This window comes from Gorilla gorilla, chromosome 19, assembly GCF_029281585.2.
Source record: "Gorilla gorilla gorilla isolate KB3781 chromosome 19, NHGRI_mGorGor1-v2.1_pri, whole genome shotgun sequence".
Classification (NCBI taxonomy): domain Eukaryota; kingdom Metazoa; phylum Chordata; class Mammalia; order Primates; family Hominidae; genus Gorilla; species Gorilla gorilla.
In genome coordinates, this window is record NC_073243.2 from 40,948,876 (window position 1) to 40,969,991 (window position 21,116).

The 21,116-nt window shown below is 42.8% G+C and overlaps 2 protein-coding genes across 16 annotated transcripts in view; one reads left to right on the forward strand and one right to left on the reverse strand.

Annotated features, from left to right (window-relative positions):
* The window catches only part of CCDC125 (coiled-coil domain containing 125), a 53,913-nt gene extending 36,276 nt beyond the window's left edge, over nucleotides 1-17,637 (forward strand). For 6 of the 11 annotated variants that reach the window (XM_031003541.3, XM_031003542.3, XM_055367051.2 and 3 more), the window contains 4 exons: nucleotides 2,111-2,218; nucleotides 4,628-4,802; nucleotides 10,501-10,631; nucleotides 12,946-17,637. In XM_031003541.3, coding sequence (XP_030859401.1) covers nucleotides 2,111-2,218; nucleotides 4,628-4,802; nucleotides 10,501-10,631; nucleotides 12,946-13,251 — 720 coding nt within the window. In that variant the 3' untranslated portion in view covers nucleotides 13,252-17,637. The remainder of the gene's footprint in view (nucleotides 1-2,110; nucleotides 2,219-4,627; nucleotides 4,803-10,500; nucleotides 10,632-12,945) is intronic. The other 5 variants (XM_063700704.1, XM_063700703.1, XM_063700705.1 and 2 more) reach the window with 2 other exon arrangements.
* Nucleotides 17,638-18,711: 1,074 nt separating this feature from the next.
* CDK7 (cyclin dependent kinase 7) overlaps nucleotides 18,712-21,116 on the reverse strand; it is a 42,956-nt gene continuing 40,551 nt past the window's right edge. For all 5 annotated transcript variants that reach the window (XM_004058744.5, XM_055367055.2, XM_055367054.2 and 2 more), the window contains 2 exons: nucleotides 19,330-19,477; nucleotides 18,712-18,910 (listed from right to left, as the gene is read on the reverse strand). In XM_004058744.5, coding sequence (XP_004058792.1) covers nucleotides 18,882-18,910; nucleotides 19,330-19,477 — 177 coding nt within the window. In that variant the 3' untranslated portion in view covers nucleotides 18,712-18,881. The remainder of the gene's footprint in view (nucleotides 18,911-19,329; nucleotides 19,478-21,116) is intronic.

The window sequence follows — 21,116 nt, forward strand, 5'->3', positions numbered from 1 at the left end:
TACATACTGGAATATGTTGGGAAAGTATTTGTGGTTAGCTTTGTGTTTGAGACAGAGTCTTGCTCTGTTGCCCAGGCTGGAGTACAATGGTGCAGTCTCAGTTCACTGCAACCTCTGCCTCCCGGGTTCAAGCGATTCTCCTGCCTCAGCCTCCCGAGTAGCTGGGATTACAGGCACCCACCACCATGCCCCGCTAATTTTTATATTTTTTAGTAGAGACAGGTTTCACCATGTTGGTCAGGCTGGTCTCGAACTTCTGAACTCAGGTGATCCACCTGCCTCGGCCTCCCAAAGTGCTGGGATTATAGGCATGAGACACCCTGCCTGGCCCACTTTTGGTTAGCTTTTAAAGTGGAGTTTTAAAAAGTGAAATTATTATACTACTTTTCTTCCAACTACAGTGGTCAACCAAGTATAAAAATAAAGGAATCAGAATCTAGTTTATTATTTATTTATTTTTGAGACAGAGTTTTGCTCTTGTTGCCCAGGCTGGAGTGCAAGGCATGATTTCAGCTCACTGCAACCTCTGCCTCCCAGGTTCAAGTGATTCTCCTACCTCAGCCTCCCAAGTAGCTGGGATTACAGGCATGAGCCACCACACCCAGCTAATTTTTGTATTTTCGGTAGAGATGGGATTTCACCATGTTGGTCCGGCTGGTCTCGAACTCCTGACCTCAGATCATCCACCTGCCTTGGCTTGCCAAAGTGCTGGGATTACAGGCATGAGCCACCGCGCCTGTCCAGAATCTAGTTTAAAGAGTTTATTCAAGCACAAAAGTTGAGGATGGATCACCCAAGGAGCCACAGATTCCAAAGAAGTCAGTGTTTTAGGCCGGGTGCGATGGCTCACGCCTGTAATCCCAACACTTTGGGAGGCTGAGGCGGGCAGATCACGAAGTCAGGAGATCGAGACCATCCTGGCTAGCACGGTGAAACTCTGTCTCTACTTTAAAAATACAAAAAAATTAGGCGGGCGTGGTGGTGTCTGTAGTCCCAGCTACTTGGGAGGCTGAGGCAGGACAATGGCGTGAACCCAGGAGGCAGAGCTTGCAGTGAGCCGAGATCGCGCCACTGCACTCCAGCCTGGGTGACAGAGCGAGACTCCATCTCAAAAAAAAGAAAAAAGAAGTCAGTGTTCTAAAGTGTAGAAGTTTGTGCTGGCTTATATGGACAATGTTTAGGGAAGTATGGACAATGTTTAGGGAAGTTTAACAGAATTTCAACATCTTTTGATGGTATGGTTTAGTGCATAGTTACAGAGATATTAGTTGAGGTGATCGTTTTCTTTTGGGGAAGGTATATTTAACATTCCACGCTGAAGATGTAACAGCCATGGGGTTCTTTTCGAAGTCATCTGCTCTGAGTTAGGTATAAGAAAATAAGACAGCTAATCTGTAACGGAGGTCAGTGATGGAAGCAGAAAGATCTGGTCTCTGGTCTCTCCTCCTCATTTACAGAATAAGAGCAACGAGGAAGAGGGTTACTCTCTAATCTAGAAGCAGAATTTCAAACATGCTACCTGATTGAGTCTCCAGGGCTTAACTTCACCCTTGGCATAAGTTTGGATGGTGCTAAAGTTTTATTCTTTTACACAGGAATCAATCGTATTTTTTTATTTTTTTTAGGAGTGGAGGGATGACTGTTTTTCTCATTATATATTAAAATTCCCTCGTCATTTCTGAGTAGATGACTCAGCTTAGAGGAAACTGGCAGTAGTGAATGCCGGGCATCAGGGCCACACTGTTACAGGAAAGGTATGCTGTGGATGTTAGCATTAACCATATTGTTAGGCTAAACTCCTGCCAAGGACTCAGACCTATAGGAGAGTGGCGCCAGGATTAAAGGTTTTAAGAGTGAGATGAAGGAAAGTAAAATTCCCTTTTGTTTGTGTTCCAAGTCATGACATTCTTTTTGTCATTTGTAGTTAATTTCTATTTGTATTCTGAGATCCCAGTCTCAGCTTTCTTCTATTTTGTTTTTCCTTTCCAGTTTTTTTGGATCAGATGCCTGAGTAGTAGTGTGCATGGGTATGTGTGTAAATGCCCCTGTGTTTGTGTGCAGCTAAAACAGTGCGACCCTTAATAACAGGAGCAATGCTTTCAATTTAAAGCTTGCAGTCCTCGGAGCCTGCCTTTGTCATGGGCCTGGAGGGAACCCCTGTTCTTGTGCCAGAATGGCAGCATCCACTCGGAAACTGCTTCTTCAGCTCAAACAAGAGGTATTGCGTTATCGCAACAGCAAAAGCTTTAGTTTTGTTTCTCTGTTAATAGTAGAATAAATGGACATGTTTGCAATAATTAACTTCATTTTAGTAGTTATTGACTATGGAACTTATGCTTAGTTTTTATGTGATAGCATCAACTTATCAACTGGATTTTGTTTACCTGGTTCCAAAATACAAATATTAATAGTACTTGGGGCAGGGTGCGGTGGCTCCACGCCTGTAATCCCAGCACTTTGGGAGGCTAAGGCAGGCAGATCACCTGAGGTCAGGAGTTTAAGACCAGCCTGGCCAACATGGTAAAACCACGTCTCTACTAGCCGGGCATGGTGGCGGTCACCTATAATCTTAGCTACTTGGGAGGCTGAGGCAGGAGAATCGCTTGAACCCGGGAGGCGGAGGTTGCAGCGAGCCGAGATTACACCACTGCACTCCAGCCTAGGCAACAAGAGTGAAACGCCATCTCCAAAAAAAAAAAAAAGTACTTGGCATGATATTTGAAGCTACCTAAAGTCATTTGCCTAAGTTCATAATTAATATTCCTAAAATTTATATGTTCTCATCTATACATGTCCCTAAAATTACTATATAATAGAAGGAAAATGTACATTTATGCTTAAAATCACTAGGATCAACAACACTGATTAATGGAGAGATAAGCATGGAATGTATTTGAACAGCAGCAAGGCACAGTGAAAGGAACCTTTGTCCCAGCCAGACCTAGGTTTGCATCTTTGCTCCACCATTTACTAGCTGTGTGGCTTTGGACGGGGTAGGTCTCAGTTTTCCTACTATATTAAGTGGAGGGTGATAACTACCTTGGATGATTGTTGTGAGGAAATAGACATAAAATGTTTAGCACAGCACCATGAACATGCCAGACATTAATTCAAATGACAGCTGCCATTATATTTGGTCTTTACTTACAAATACAGTAGTACATGGACCATAATTCTAAAATGTTTTACCTTTATTGAAGGTATGGAATTTAAAGTCCTTAGGTGTGGCAAACCACCAAGGCACACATTTACCTAGGTAACAAACCTGCATCCTGCACCTGTATCCTAGAACTTAGAATAAAATAGGACAAAATTAAATTTAAAAAAATTAAAGTGTTTGGGTTTTTTTTTTTTTTTTTTTTTGAGACGGAGTCTTGCTCTGTCGCCCAGGCTGGAATGTGGTGGTGCAATCTCGGCTCACTGCAACCTCCACCTCCTGGTTCAAGTGATTCTCTGCCTCAGGCTCCTGAGTAGCTGGGATTACAGGCGCCTGCCACCACTCCCAGTTAATTTTTGTATTTTTAGTAGAGATGGGGTTTCACTATGTTGGCCAGACTGGTCTTGAACTCCTGACCTCGTGATCCGCCCGCCTTGGCCTCCCAAAGTGCTGGGATTACAGGTGTGAGCCACTGAGCCCAGCCAAAATGAAATCTTTAAAGTATATAGGGAAGCCAACATTTGGACAGTAGCCATTCATTAAGAAAAGCATGAGGGGGCAATGGGTTACACCTGTAATCCCAGCACTTTGGGAGGCTGAGGTGGGAGAATCACTTGAGCCTAAGACGTCACAATTACAGTGAGCCGTGTTCACATCACTGCACTCTAGCCTGGGTGACAGAGTGAGAGACCCTGTGTCCAAAACAAAAAAAAAGGCTGGGCGCAGTGGCTCATGCCTGTAAACCAGCACTTTGGGAGGCCGAGGTGGGTGGATTACCTGAGCTCAGGAGTTCAAGACCAGCCTGGGCAACACAGTGAAACCCCATCTCTACTAAAATACAAAAAATTAGCCAGGCGTGGCAACATGCGCCTGTAGTCCCAGCTACTCGAGAGGCAGAGGCAGGAGAATTGCTTGAACCCAGGAGGCGGAGCTTGCAGTGCACTCCAGCCTGGGCGACAGAGCGAGACTCCGTCAAAAGATAAAAAAAAAGAAGAAGAAGAAAAAAATAGAAGAAAAGAAAAACATGAGATTACATTGATCAAAGTCAAGGTCATCTATAAGACGTATTTGAAAGGTGGTATTCATCATTTTCAGTGGTGTGGTCTGGAATGGCCCAAAGCTGAGTTGAAATGCAGCCTTTGGTATCCTCTTATCTTTCATGCTGGGCCCTTTGTCCCAGGACTTGAGCAGGACACACACACACAGGGCCTGCATGGGGTAGTGAGGTCCAGGGGTTAGGTTAGCAGGCGGTTGACAGGCACCACAAGGGAAACTGATAATCTGGATCAGAGTAAGTTGCTACTGCAGAAATAGCAAGCATTAATTAGCGTAATCAGATAAACTAGATCAGACCACAGGCAATAAACCAGTGCTAGGCAGTGAGATTGCATATGTTAATTTGATTCCCCATTCAGCAAGAATTGTTCTGGTTTTGGCTCTGACACCTCCCAAACTTTCTTTCAAAATCAGTTGGAACTTTTGCAGAAGAGTAAAGAAGAAGCTTACGTGATGGCAGATGCTTTCAGAATTGCATTTGAGCAACAATTAATGAGAAAAAATGACCAGGCACTACAATTGACACAAATGGATAAAATGCATAAAAAAGCAACAAAATGGATGAATTGGAAGCACCTTAAAGAGGATGGTAACTATGAATTATAATGGCAATAAGTAGGTGTAATTTTAGTTGTTCTGTTTATAATCCAAGTTGATGAAGCACACTTAATCCAATGTGGGCAAAAATAATTGAAACTTCACATATGGTTGTGGTTTACTTAAAAACTTAGCAACTATGGAAAAAAAGGAGTCATTGGATATTACATGTGCAGGTGAACTACTGGAATCCATAAACCATAACGTAACAGGAATATCTATTTTCTAATACTCTTCTGTTTCATTTAAATAAGACCATGTTTAGTGAAAAAACTTTACAATAAAAGTGCTAGATGATTAAAAGGAAACTGCCAAGAAGGAAGTAATGTGAAAAATGTCATTTAAACATGACATTAAATGTGTCTATCTAATTAAACTTTATTGAAATGTATGCTTTTGAGAAGGAAATTGAGGAATAGAGGAAAAACCTTAAGTTGGACAAATTAATAAAATATTCTTAGAAAAAATGAAGCAGAAGTTTAGGTTTAGGTTTTGGTTCACGAACCCATCAAAAATTTATGGCCAGGCTGGGTGTGGTGGCTCACGCCTGTAATCCCAGCACTTTGAGAGGCCAAGGAGGTTGGATCACCTGAGGTCAGGAGTTCGAGAACAGCCTGGCCAACATGGCAAAACCCCATCTCTACTAAAAACACAAAAATTAGCCGGGCGTGGTAGCACACGCCTGTAATACCACCTGCTCAGGAGGCTGAGGCAGAAGAATCGCTTGAACCCCGGAGGCAGAGGTTGCAGTGAGCTGAGATCGCGCCACTGCACTGGGTGACGGAATGAGACTCCATCTCAAAAAAAAAAAGTTAATGATCAGTATTGAGTATTATTATATCTGTGTATTAAAAAATATATTAAAATAGCATGAGAGAATTGAAGTAGATCTTCCAGTATAAACAAAGTAGCTGTTATTTTTTAGAAATGTTTCTCTAAGTAGTTCATATCAATTTTTATTTATCAGTATTATTCTGTAGAATTCATATTGCTTCAATTTAAAATGTCAAATTATAATTTGAAACCATTTATCAGTTGAGAAAGAATCAAGTGAAGTTTATAAGAATTTTAAATGTTTTGTAGAAAAATTATAGGATGACTGTATTTCTAAATATTTTCTTATCTGTCAGATCTATAATTCTAATATCTCTTATATTCAGGTGAATTTAGAAAGACTAATACACATCTTGTAATATTTAAAATGATCTTAGGGGAACACCATCATAGAAAATATTTCAAATGGAACCTGTTGGCTGGGCGCCGTGGCTCATGCCTGTAATCCCAGCACTTTGGGAGGCCGAGGTGGGTGGATCATTTGAGGTCAGGAGTTTGAGACCAGCCTGGCCAACATGGTGAAACCCTGCCTCTACTAAAAATACAAAAATTAGCCGGGCATGGTGGCAGACGCCTGTAGTCCCAGCTACTTGGGAGGCTGAGGCAGGAGAATCGCTTGAACCTGGCAAGTGGAGGTTGCGGTGAGCCAAGATTGCACTACTGCACTCCAGCCTGGGGGAAAGAGCAAGACTGTCTCAAACAAAAAAAAAGAAAAAAAAAAGAAACCTGGCCATGCGCGGTGGCTCACGCCTGTAATCCCAGCACTTTGGCAGGCTGAGGCAGGCAGGTCACCTGAGGTCAGGAGTTCAAGACCAGCCTGGCCAACATTGAGAAACCCCATCTCTACTAAAAATACAAAAATTAGCTGGGTGTGATGGCACTCACCTGTAATCCCAGCTACTCGGGAAGCTGAGGCAGGAGAATCGCTTGAACCTGGGAGGCAGAGGTTGCAGTGAGCCAAGATCGCACCACTGTACTCTAGCCCGGGTGACAGAGCGAGACTCTGTCTCAAAATAATAATAATAATAATAATAATAATAATAATAATAAAATGAAAGCTTTATAGTAGATAGCCATTTTGTTTGAAATATTTCTTTACAAACAGTATATATTACTAATAGTATAGGAGTCAGCTGTCGTGAATTTTAGTTTCATTAACTAAGCTTTCCTCCTTTTCTTTGCTGAAAAGGGTAAGAAGTGATGCAGAGGGATGATAGAAATAGAAGCAGTAAATCAGAACTACAGAGTAGGGAAATGCAGATCATAGAAGCTACATGTTTGGAGTGTTCATTAGATGGAAGCCAGGACAAAACAGGAAAATATAATGTTTTGTAACACTTATTCTGAGAAAGTCATTCATATTATCCTGAAATTAATTTCTAAAAATGTTTTCTGATATGAAACTTTTGAGAAAATATAATGGCTAAATTCCCAACGGTGTTTTAGTAGTTTTTTTTGTTTTTTTGTTTTTTTTTTTTTTTTTTGAGGCAGCATCTTACCCTGTTGCCCAGGCTGGAGTGCAGTGGTTTGATCATGACTCACTGCAGCCTCTACCTCATGGGCTCAAGCAATCCTCCCACCCCAGCCTCCCTAGCAGCTGGGACTTCAGGCACGTGCCACCATGCCAGGCTAAATTTCGTATTTGTTTGTGGAGATGAGGTCTCACTGTGTTACCCAGGCTGGTCTCAAACTCCTGGGCTCAAGCGGTCCTCCCTCCTCGGCCTCCCAAAATGTTGTGGTTACAGATGTGATCCATTGCACCTGGCCAACAATGTCTTATAATAAATACAAAATAATGTATTTAGATAATATGGTCATTTTCTATAATAATCTCTCTCTTGATAAAAGCTGAAGGTACAACTTTAATGTTCAATCCAGGTTAGGTGATTTTGCCAGGGAAAAAGCTAACATGGTCCATGTATTTAGCCTTTTAGGAACCAGTGGAAAACACTAAGAATACCTGGTTCTACCACGGACCACAGCTATGTGTGGATAATCTTCCTCAGACACCTCCTCTCTCAGCTAAGCCCTTAATAGCAGCTGGATTGTAAAATCCTCTTTGAGGACAGCCCTGGTGTTTTGTGCTAATTGAAGGCAGATCTTCTTAGAAAGTCAGATTGTAAATATTTGTTTGTTTTGATAGAGGTGGAAAGAAAAGTGATGGGAAAAAGAAGAGACGAAGGGGAAAATCAGGGTTAAAGTAATCTTAATCTTACGAATGCTTGTCAGACCCTGTCACCTGCCTGCAAGGCCTGCAACCCTGTGTGGAGCTTGGCCATTAGGATAGTGCAGTGTAGACAAAGCTGCATTTTTCTCAAGAGCTAGATTCATACTCATTTCAGCACTTGAGAATATGTGCATTTGATGTTCCATAATTCCTACCTTTCTCAGTGTAAGAGACAGGAGAAACCAAAGTGTTTTCCTATTCACACAGCACTTACCACTCAGCTCAGCGCTTCTGATACCAGATGCTGGGGGTGGGGGATTCCCCACACACCAGCTGGGTATCCTATCATTTCCCTCAATTCTCACACTGTCTACCTGGTGTTAGAGTCAGATCCCATAAGTTAAAGGCTCAGTCCCACAAGATGGCGTGCACTCCAAATGCCAGTCGAAAGCACAGAGTTGTCTCTGCTGCTCCTGACTGACTGGCTGTATGTACATTGGGACTCCCATGACGCCCTCCTCAGGCTCCATTGATTTGCTAGGATGCCTCACAGAACTCCAGGAAACACTTCCGTTTACCAGTTTATTATAAAGGATCTTACAGAGGATGCAGATGAACAGCCAGATGAAGAGATGGACAGGGCAAGGCACGTGGGAAGGGATGCTCTCTTTGGTGTACCACCCCTCAGGAACCTCACATGCTCAGCTATCTGGAAGCTCCCCAGACCCTTTTGGGTTTTTATGGAGGCTTCATTACATGGACATGGTACATCACTGGCCATTGGTGATTACATCATTGGCCATTGGTAATCAACTCAACCTTCAGCCCCTCTCTCTTCCCTGGAGTTTGGGGGCTGGGGCTGAAAGTTCCAGCTTTCTAATCACAAGATTGGTTCCCCTGGCAACCAGCCCCCATCCTGAGGCTATCCAGGAGCCCACCAAGAGCCTCATTAGAACAAAAGATGCTCCTATTACCCAGGAAATTCCAAGGGATTTAGGGGCTCTGTGTCCGATACTCCTAGCACTGAGGAAACTACAGTCTTAGGAATTGTGTGTTAGGAACTGGGGTCAAAGACCGACTATGAGAAAAGATTCACCTAACACCCCTATCTACTAGGATTTTAGGAGCTCTATGTCAGGAACTGAGGGCAAAGACCAAATATATATTTCTTATATTACAATATCACACTCAGCTATTGACAAATCTGAGGAAGATTCCCACAAAAAATACAATTCAGAGGGGTATAGCTCCCAATCTCTGAGTTCCAGTAAGGCACTGAGAGAGACTGAAGGCAGAATTTTAAATAATTGATATAGGCAGGGCACAGTGGCTCATGCCTGTAATCCCAGCGCTTTGGAGGCTGAGGCAGGAGGATTGCTTGAGCTCAGGAGTTTGAGACCAGCCTGGGCAACATAGGGAGACCCTGTCTCTATTAAAAAAAAAAAATAGCCAAGCGTGGTGGTAGATACCTGTGGTCTCAGCTACTAGGGAGGCTGAAGTGGGAGGATCGCTTGAGCCTGGGAGGCTGAGGCTGCAGTGAGTCATGATCCCACCACTGCAGTCCAGCCTGGGTGATGGAGCAAGACCCTGTCTCAAAAAAAAAAAAAACAAAACAAAACTGATGGCCAGGCGCGGTGGCTCACGCCTGTAATCCCAGCATTTTGGGAGGCCAAGAGGGGGCGAATCACGAGGTCAGGAGATCGAGACCATCCTGGCTAACACAGTGAAACCCCGTCTCTACTAAAAATACAAAAAAATTAGCCGGATGTGGTGGCGGGTGCCTGTAGTCCCAACTACTCGGGAGGCTGAGGCAGGAGAATGGCGTGAACCCGGGAGGCGGAGCTTGCAGTGAGCTGAGATTGCGCCACTGCACCTCCAGCCTGGGCGACAGAACAAGACTCCATCTAAAAAAAAAAAAAAAAAAAAATTATATATATATATATATATATATATATATATATATATAAAGTTTACCATTTGAACTGTTTTTAAGTGGTATTAAGTATATTCACATTGTAATGTAACCTTCATCACCATCCAGCTCCAGAACATGTTCATCTTTCTTTACAGAGACCCTGTCCCATGAAACAGTAACTCCTCACTTCCCCTTCTCCAGCCCGTGTGATTTATTATTTAATGGCACAGTTCCCTGAGAAGAAGGTAATGCTATTCTCATTTTAGAGATGAGGAAATCAAGCTGAGAAAAGTCACCCGAGGTCATACAGTTAGTAAGTGGCTGAATGAGGATTCAAGTCCAGGTCTTTGCGGTTCGGAAGCAGAGTTTGCATGGCTCAGAGGCCCCCTGTGGCCTGCAGACATGTTTTGTTAGGTTGGCTTAGTGTAGTCAAACAATAAGACTAGTGGCTGACGTTTAGAATTGGAAGATGTCATGACAGATCTGCATTTCTGGCTGCTCTTGAAGACTGTGATGATCCAGTGACATGGACTGTGTTCTTGTGTGGCCTGTGTGTCAGCTGGCACAGAGGGGTGGCTGTGCCGCATGGCAGGGCGGCACTCTTGCTGCCTCTCACCTGCATTGCTCCTGGCTCTGAAGGCTGTGCTCTGCTCACTACATTCCACTGTGTGCTCCTGGACTCACTTGTCCTAGAGATCAAGTTTCCTCTTTTGCTGGAAGTATATCAGTGAGGATATTTTAATGTCTCAGCTGGATTCTCATGTTCAATTTTAGGCTTTCCATCACCAAGGAGTAAGAAGACCTTCGGGCAGAGACTGTTGGATATGCTCCCTTCAGAAAACAGTTCTAAGAGGATGGAAGACCAGGACAGTCCTCAAGAGGTCCTTAAGATGCTCATAGATTTGGTTAGTGTCTTTGCTTTCTTTTTTTTGCAGGTTATGGTTAAGCCAAGCTTGTCCAACCCACGGTCTGTGGGGAGCATGCAGCCCAGAACAGCTTTGAATGTGGCCCAACACAAATTCGTAAACTTTCTTAAAACATTATGAGATCTTTTTGATATATATATATTTTTTTTAGTTCATCAGCTATCATTAGTGTTAGTGTATTTTTTTGTTTTGTTTTGTTTTGTTTTTTGGTTTTTTGTTTGTTTGGTTGGTTTTTGAGACAGAGTCTCTCTCTGTCACCCAGGCTGGAGTGCAGTGGCGCGATCTCAGCTCACTGCAACCTCCACCTCCCGGGTTCAAGCAATTCTCCTGCCTCAGCCTCTAGAGTAGCTGGGACTGCAGGCGCCCACCACCAAGCCTGGCTAATTTTGTATGTGCGTTTTTAGTAGAGACAGGATTTCACCATGTTGGCCAGGCTGGTCTCGAACTCCTGACCTCAAGTGATCTGCCCACCTTGGCCTCCCAAAGTGCTGGGATTACAGGCGTGACCCACCGTGCCCAGCCAGTGTTAGCGTATTTTATGTGTGGCCCAAGACAATTCTTCTTCTTCCAGTGTGGCCCAGGGAAGCCGAAAGATTGGACACCCCTAGGTTAAGCTAATCGATTTGCTTCCTGTTAGTTCAACTCTTTATCTCTCTAGACTTGCACTTGCCTTCTATGTCCTTTTCCCAGTTGGAGTACCAGACTCTATCTTCATGATCTTTATCTCCCTCAGCTCATCTTTTCTCGTCATTCATATTCTTTCTGTGCAGGTTTAAAGGCTCCATCTTGGAAAACAGGGGGCCTGTAGTTAACTCCAGCCAGCTTTGCCATCTACATTTATATATATACAGTTTGTGACAAGTCTGCCTGTTTATTGAGGCATTTTTAAAGTGTTCAAGGCATTTCCTCACACATTATATCCTTTACAGTCCTGCTACCCACATTCCACATGGAACGACTAAACTAAGACACTGAGACTCAGGTTATATGAACATACTTATCTCTAGACTGTTATATATTTGCATACAAATATATGAAAGCAATTTTATATACAAATAACTTCAACATTCTTTTATAAATATGCACGTTGATATATTTTTTATATGTTGATATTATATATCTACCTATATATACACACTTCATATAGATCTATATTTTCCCTTCATTTCCAGATGACTTGCAAAATTTTCAATGCTGTCTTCTGTTCTTTTAAAAAATAATCGTCGGGGCTGGGCGCAGTGGCTCACGCCTGTAATCCCAGCACTTTGGGAAGCCGAGGCGGGTGGATCATGAGGTCAGGAGATCGAGACCATCCTGGCTAACACGGTGAAACTCTGTCTCTACTAAAAATACAAAAAATTAGCCAGGTGTGGTGGCTGGCACCTGTAGTCCCTAGCTACATGGGAGGCTGAGACAGGAGAATGGTGTGAACCCAGGAGAGCGGAGCTTGCAGTGAGCCAAGATCGTGCAACTGCACTCCAACCTGGGTGACAGAGTGAGACTCTGTCTCAAAAAAAAAAAAAAAAAAAAAAAATTGTCGGCCTGGCATGGTGGCACACATCTGTAATTCCAGCACTTTGGGAGGACGAGGCGAGTGGATCACTTGAGGCCAGGAGTTTGAGACCAGCCTACAAAAATTAGCAAGGTGTGGTGGTGCACGCCTATAGTCCCAGCTACTCTACTCGGGAGGCTGAGGCCCAAGAATCACTTGAGCCTGGGAGGCAGAGGCTGCAGTGAGCCAAGATGGCATCACTGCATTCCAGCCTGGGCAACAGAGCCAGACCCTGTCTTAAAAAAAAAAAAGAATTGGCCGGGTACGGTGGCTCACGCCTGTAATCCCAGCACTTTGGGAGGCCAAGGTGGGCTGATCACAAGGTCAGGAGATTGAGACCATCCTGGCAAACACAGTGAAGCCCCATCTCTACTAAAAAATGCAAAAAATTAGCTGGGTGTGGTGGCGGGCACCTGTGGTCCCAGCTACTTGGGAGGCTGAGGCAGGAGAATGGTGTGAACCTGGGAGGCGGAGCTTGCAGTGAATGGAGATAGTGCCACTGCACTCCAGCCTGGGTGACAGAGCCAGACTCCGTCTCAAAAAAAAAAAAAAAAAGATTCGTGAATAACATGTAGTATAATGTTTGGGGATCAGGTGATACCTAATTTATTCATACTGATGGACAGATCAATATGAATATTAGGGTTGAATACCTTGATAAAATAGTACAATACTCCTTTCTCTGAATATATTCTGTGATTTACTGACTAACTTGTACATGTTTAATTTCTGTGCATGCAGCTTAATGATAAAGAAGCAGCTTTGGCTCATCAAAGAAAAGTTAGCTACATGCTTGCTCGGGCATTGGAAGACAAAGACACTGCTTCAAAAGAGAATAAAGAAAAAAATCCTATAAAAGAGAATTTCCCTTTCAACAACCCCTGGCATAAGACTTCAGAATTCTCTGTTTTGGGTGATCCTATACATTCAAGTGTCTGCATTTTAAATTCTGTGGGCTGCATTTGTTCAATCCAGCACTCTCAAATAGATCCAAACTATAGAACTCTTAAAAGATCCCATTCTTTGCCATCAAGTATCATATTTTAAAGACAAGCCAGTTGAAATTGGAACTGAGAGTTGTTTATTATCGAGATACTTTGAAAAATGATTTTGTAAATTTTGCTGCATCTTGAGAAGTTGTATGTTTCCTAGGTATTTCTAAATTTTAGGAGGTCGCTTAAATCAAATATTTTCTACATTTTCTTTTTCTTCTTTTGAGATGGAGTCTCGCTCTGTCACCCAGGTTGGAGTGCAGTGGTGTGATCTCGGTTCACTGCAACCTCCGCCTCCCGGTTCAAGCAATTCTCCTGCCTCAGCCTCCCGAGTAACTCGGATTACAGGCATGTGCCACCACGCCCAGCTAATTTTTGTATTTTTAGTAGAGATGGGGTTTTACCATGTTAGCCAGGCTGATCTTGAACTCCTGACCTCAAGTGATCCACCTGCCTTGGCCTCCGAAAGTGCTGGGATTACAGGCGTGAGCCACCACACCCAGCCTATTTTCTACATTTTCTACAAGAAATTAGTATTCCGTGTTGACATTTCATTTATAAATTACATTACTGTATTTATAAATTACATTACTGTATTTATAAATTACATTACAGGCTGGGCATGGTGGCTCATGCTTATAATCCCAGCACTTTGGGAGGCCGAGGTGGGTGGGTCACCTGAGGTTGGAGTTCAAGACCAGTCTGACCAACATGGAGAAACCCCGTCTCTACTAAAAATACAAAAAATTAGCTAGGCGTAGTGGCGCATGCCTGTAATCCCAGCTATTTGGGAGGCTGAGGTAGGAGAATCCCTTGAACCTGGGAGGCGGGGGTTGTGGTGAGCCGAGATTGTGTCATTGCACTCCAGCCTGGGCAACAAGAGCGAAACTGTCTCAAAAACAAAAACAAAAACAAAAAAAAACACATTACAGTGTTTGCCAACATCCTAAAACAAAAAATGATGATTTTGGGGAAAAACAAAAAATTATTTAACTATTTTGATTGACTATAGGGATCTTAGATTGGCTAAATCAACAATATAGCAATGTATCTTAATGCTCTAAAAAGTAACAATACCTAGGACTGACTGAATGTTAATTTCTGGAATTCATTTATCTTGTTTTATTTGCCTTGTTCAGTATTTTTCATTTACCATATAAAGTTTAGAAATAACAATTTCCTTAAGTTAACTTCAATAAGACAGTTTTGATGGTGGGACCTTGGCAGAAGTATATCGAGTCACTGCCGGCTACGTTCATGGCTTCTTGTCAGGGTAGCAACATTTTGCAACCAAATCTGCACAATTTGTAGCCAAGTCTACAAAGTGCTTAACAGCTCTTTTCATTGCATCCTGTGAGATGGTTGATGATCCAGGAAATGGGGTCTCAGGAATCTGAAGAAGCTGCCTGAGCCAAGGTGATTTCTAGGAGTTTTTTTGTTTGTGGTGTGTGAATTGGGGTGTGTGGGGGCGGGGTGTGTGTGTAGACAGGGTCCCACTGTGTTGCTCAGGCTGGTCCCAAACTCCTGGCCTCAAGGGATCCTCCTGCCTCAGCCTCTCAAAGTGCTGGGATTACAGGCGTAAACCACCACAACTCAATAAAAAAGTTTTTAAAAATTTACAAAGCTCATATTTGATCCAGCTAGGATTTTACCCTGTACATTTGTATTTCTTGTAGGCTGGCGCACAGATATCTTAAATGGCTACTAATTGCTGCTGTGTATGAAAACAAATGGCTACCAAGGCCGGCGGGTGCAGTGGCTCACAGATCTGGTCTGAATCTCGAGTCCAGACCAGTCCAGAGTTCAAGACCAGCCTGGGCAACATGGTGAAACCGCATCTATACAAAAACTTGGCAAGGCATGGTGGCATGCACCTGTTGTCCCAGCTACTCAGGGGGCTGAGGCAGGAGGATTGCATGAGCCCAGGAGCTTGAGGCTGCAGTGAGCTGTGATTGTGCCACTGCACTCCAGCCTGAGTGACAGAGTGAGACCCCCATCTCCAAAAGAAAAGGCTATCAATACAAAAGTTTATCTAAATTACTGTACAGCTATACAATGGAATACTCTACAAAATGGAGATCCATAAGATAAAGCAAATGAATAAAGCAAAATGCATGTGTTGACAGCTGTTGTGATACCTCAGTTCTTGTCTTCCTGGTTTAAAAGAATTTAAACGAGACAGCAAAGGAGATGCAGCATAATTTATTGCAAAAGAAAAGGAGTATTTTGAAAGTTAGGTGCAGAATAGACAGTACACCTGAGAGAGAGAATTCAGGGCCGGCTGCTCATAAGGGTGAGACAGCATTGATTATTGCTGGAGAAACTCCCTTTATGGGAGTTTTGCATTATTATTCATAAGGAGGTGAGGTGTTGCTAGTAATCATGTCCTGGGTGGTCCTCTGCACAGGTGCAGTAGCTGTTAATGCTTGTTCATACATCACATGTCTCAATAGCATCTTAAATTTCCACCTAGAGGTGTGTTTATTATTATTATAATGTGCAAAGGATCAGTTTGAGGACAGGTAAAATCAAAATGTGCATGCTCTCTAGAAGGGAAAGTCCCTACTGAAGATAGCTTTGCTTAAATGAGCTCAATTACAATGTGAATGCTGAGGTTTATTGTGTTGGCTGTATGGTCATGAGAACATGGTCATTTCCTTGACTACCTGATATGGTTTGGCTGTGTCCCCACCCAAGTCTTATTTTGAATTGTAATCCCCATAATTCCCACATGTTGAAGGAGGGGACTTGGTGGTAGGTGACTGGATCATGGGGGTGGTATCCCCCATGCAAAACATGCCTGCTTCCTCTTCTGCCAGGATTGTAAGTTTCCTGAGGCCTCCCCAGCCATGTGGAGCTATGAGTCAATTAAACCTCTTTCCTTTATAAATTACTGAGTCTTGGGTAGTATCTTTATAGCAGTTTGAGAACGGATTAATACACCCCTATCCTGCCTCACATGTTAGACACATTTTGAGTGTCCTCAGATGCCTTTGGCGCTATTATCTCCTGGACTCTTAGCTGCCTGGCTGCTTCTCCCTCGGCTTGGCTGCTTCTCCCTTGGCAGCTCCCTGTACGTACGTACACACACACACTCACACACACACACACACACACACACACGGAAATCAGACAGATTTGAAGCACAAGTGGGTTTGATGCACTGCTGCTGTCCTGCGGTGAGTGCCACAGGACAAAGGCATGGAAGTTTCCTTAAGAAGCTGAGAGAGGCCCTGGGCTAACAGTCAAAAGGGAAATGGGGGCAATGGAGCACAAGAATTGCAACTATAAGAACTGCATGAGCGGCTGGGCGCGGTGGCTCACGCCTGTAATCCCAGCACTTTGGGAGGCCAAGGCGGGCAGATCACGAGGTCAGGAGATAGAGACCATCCTGGCTAACACAGTGAAACCCCGTCTCTACTAAAAATACAAAAAATTAGCTGGGCGTGGTGGCGGGCACCTGTAGTCCCAGCTACTCGGGAGGCTGAGGCAGGAGAATGGGTGAACCCAGTGGGTGGAGGTTGCAGTGAGCCGAGATCGTGCCACTGCACTCCAGCCTGGGCGACAGAGCAAGACTCCATCTCCAAAAAAAAAAAAAAAAAAAAAACAAAAAAAACCCTGCATGAGCTTGGTAGCAGATTCTTTCCAGGGGCCTCCAAATAAAACTGTAGTCTGACTAACACCTTGATTTTGGCCTTGTGAGACCCTAAGCAGAAAACACAGCTGAGCCAGATATATGGCCTACAGAACTGTGAGCTAATACATTTGTGTTACTTTAATTAGCTGGGCATGGTGGTACACATTTGTAATCCCAGCTACTTGGGAGGCTAAGGTGGGAGGATCACCTGAACCCCAGGATGCAGAGGTTACAGTGAGCTGAGATTGCACCACTGCACTCCAGCCTGGGCAACAGAGCAAGACTCTGTCTCATTAAAAAAAAAAAAAAAAAAATTAACCAGGCATGGTGGTATGCAGCTGTAGTCCCAGCTACTGGGGACACTGAGGTGGAAGGATGGCTTGAGCCCAGGAGTTCGAAGCTGCAGTGAGCCATGACTGCACTACTACACTCCAACCTGGGCAACAGAGACTATCTCACAAAAAAAAAAAAAAAAAAAAAAGAGAGAGATTCTATCAATTTATATACAATTTTGAGACCCAAAACAATGCTGTACATTGTTATGCATCTCACTACATGCACTCTTACAGAATACTAGCATCAAATCATGGAAAGATACACACCAATTTCATAGAGTCATTTCCCTCTGGGGAAAGTGAAAAGGAAAAAATAGAAATAAAGTGAAGTATTGGCTGGGCGCGGTGGCTCACACCTGTAATCCCAGCACTTTGGGAGGTCAAGGCGGGTGGATGAAAAGGTCAGGAGTTTGAGACCAGCCTGGCCAATATGGTGAAACCCCATCTCTACTAAAAATACAAAAAAAAAAAAAAAATTAGCCAGGCGTGGTGGCACATACCTGTAACCCCAGCTACTTGGGAGGCTGAGGCAGGAGAACTGCTTGAATCCAGGAGGCGGAGGTTGCAGTGAGCCAAGATCGCACCACTGCACTCCAGCCTGGGTGACAGAGCAAGACTCCATCTCAAAAAAATAAAATAAAATAAAGTGAATTATTAAGAGGGAACCTCTGGCCAGGTGCAGTGGCTCACGCCTGTAATCCCAGCACTTTGGGAAGCCGAGGTGGGCAGATCACTTCAGGTCAGGAATTAGAGACCAGCCTGGCCAACATGGTGAAATCCTGTCTCTACTAAAAATATAAAAAAAATTAGGCAGGTGTAGTGGTGCGTGCCCATAATCCCAGCTGCTTGGGAGGCTGAAGCAAGTGAATCGCTTGAAACTGGGAGGCAGAGTTTGCAGTGAGCTGGGATTGCGCCACTGCACTCCAACCTGAGTGACAGAGTGAGACTTTGTCCCCCGCCTCAGAAAAAAGGTTGGGGGGAATCTCAATTTTATCTGTAATGTTTTCTTTTTTTAGTACATTCCATATATTAATATTTGTTAAGTTTGGGTAGTATTTACTACACCACTACTACATTTTTTTTTTTTTTTTTGAGACGGTGTCTTGCCCTGTTGCCCAGGCTGGAGTACAGTGGCGCCATCTTGGCTCACTGCAAGCTCTGCCTCCCGGGTTCTCGCCATTCTCCTGCCTCAGCCTCCTGAGTAGCTGGGACTACAGGCGCCCACCACCACGCCCGGCTAATTTTTTTTGTATTTTTAGTAGAGACGGGGTTTCACCGTGTTAGCCAGGATGGTCTCGATCTCCTGACCTGTGATCCGCCCGCCTCGGCCTCCCAAAGTGCTGGGAATACAGGCGTGAGCCAACATTTTTATTTTTAAACACTACCCATGCTACTACAGATTTGTGATACTATATGGGTCAGATCTTCCAAATAACTGGTAATAATTTTTATTAAGCTTTCCCTAATGCATTTTCAATTCTACATTTCAAGAGAATTGAACTTTTCTCACTTTTGCACTCTAATCAGAAAAATCAGAATTAAATTTTTATTTTAAAATACATTTAATAAAAATAACCCATAGTTTTACATATTTTACATGTGTAGAATATTTACAAACTCACTTCTACAGCATTTACTTAATGTCTACTATTTTTCCATTATTTGCCTTTTTGGCTGTTTCCCTCAGTAGTAAAATGTTGTCCAGTGTTCTCTTTAAAAAATTAGTTTCTTGGGCAATCCTCCTAGGAAGCAAAAAGAACAAGAAAAAAAAAAGAAGTTGTTCACATTTAACAAAGTTCACATTCTCATAGCAATTTTAACCAGTCACTGCATTCCAACTACATTATTTCACTGACACATTTTTTCCAGTAGCACTTGTTAAACATTTAGCATGTAGTTTACAGAAGGAATTTATGAAGGGAACAAGGTACACATACATAGTTCCCATAATTCTGAGGTATACACAAAAGCTGCTGAAGTATTCACAATGAAAGTAAACATACCTAAAAGAGCACAGTCTCTCTACTTTATACAATTAAATTTATAAAAATTAAATAGCTAGCAAGCTACATTTCTTTGCTGTTGTTCAGTCGCTAGCCATACATGAGCTATTTGGAGTTTCCTAAATTCATTTAATTTCTTATAAAAGTGGGAATCTTACCTTGTTCTAAGGCCTCTGTTCTTTTCCTTTTTATTGCCAAAGCTGGATTTGATTGCTCCTTTAAGGTTTCCACTGGACAGTTTGGTCTTGGCAGCTGACATCCAGGTGTTGGCCCTGGCCGATTACTGAAATACTTCATTTTCAGTGCCTTTTAAAAGAAAAGATACCAAAAGTAAGGTAGGTGAGTATGTGAAATGTGTTAAGGAAAATCTTACCTTCAAGATTATAGGGAGCATTAAAAATACTATGTGAATGCCCTCATTCCCAACAAAACAAAATTAATGTCAAGTATTTGCAAATGGAAATTACTACAAATAAATACCTAGGATCCTAAGATTGGCTGATAATTCCATTAAAAGACTGGCCGGGCACAGTAGCTTATGCCTGTAATCCCTGCACCTTGGGAGGCTGAGGCGGGTGGATCACATGAGGTCAGAAGTTCGAGATCAGCTTGGCCAACGTGGCGAAACTCCATCTCTACTAAAAATACAAAAATAAGCTGGGCGTGGTGGTGCACATCTGTAGTCCCCACTACTCGGGAGGCTGAGGTAGGAGAATCTCTTGAACCCAGAGGCAGAGGTTGCAGTGAGCCGAGATCGCACCACTGCACTCCAGCCTGGGCAACAGAGCGAGGCTCCATATCAAAAAAAGAAAAGAAAAAAAGACTCCCTTCTAATTTTTCCATAATTAAATAGCCTATACAGGCTGAATATATCTTATCTAAAATGCTTAGGACCAGAAGTGCTTCAGATTTTGGACTGTGGAATATTTGCATATACATGACGTACCTTGGGGATGGAAGCCAAGATTAAAAATGAAACTTATGTTTCATATACAGCTTATACATATAAACTGAAGGTAATTTTACACTTATTTTTTTGTGGAGAATGGGGTCTTGCTATATTGGCCAGGCTTGTCTTGAACTCCTGGGCTCAAGCTATCCTCCCGCCTCCGCCTCCCTAAGAGCTGGGATTGCAGGCATGAGCCACCGCGCCCGGCTGAAGGTAATTTTATAAAATATTTTTAATTTGACAAAATTTTTAATTTTGTACATAAAACAAAGTTTGTGTTAATGTCCTTATGTGTAGAATTTTCCACTTGTGGCATCATGTCATCATTCAAAAAGCTTTGGATTTTGGAGCATTTCAGATTTCGGATATTTGGATTAAGGATGCTCAACCTATACTAATTATGAGCTATCCTTAGTGAAATATTGTACATTTCCATTCTCTACATATTGAGCTCTACAGTTCAAAATGCAAAGAGAGAAACTTAAAAAGAACTTACAAGTTGGCCACACTATCCATATATATTCAAATTCCAAGTCATGTAAAATATAAATTCTTAAAAAATAAGGCTTTTTAAAAAAATACAGTAGGTTGGAACCAATGGATTCTAATTCAACAATCCATTGCAAATGGACAAAAATTTTACTTGGAAGGGCTTCTCCAAGATTATTTCTATTAATTACCAGGCCAATGTTCTATAATACATTTTCTCTTTTTTTCCCCCTACTATAGTGCTGTAGATACAATACATTTTCTTGACTTGGGTCCACAATTCTGATAAAAATAATTACATCCTAAATGACAAGTTTGTCAGGTCATGCTTGTCTATTTTTTTTTTTTTTTTTTTTTTTTTTTTGGATACAGAGTCTCACCCTGTTGCCCAGGCTGGAGTGCAGTGGCACAATCTTGGCTCACTGCAACCTCCACCTCCCGGGTTCACATGCTTGTCTATTTACATCAGCAGCATAGTGCTGTCCAGTGGCTACAATGATTTAAAAT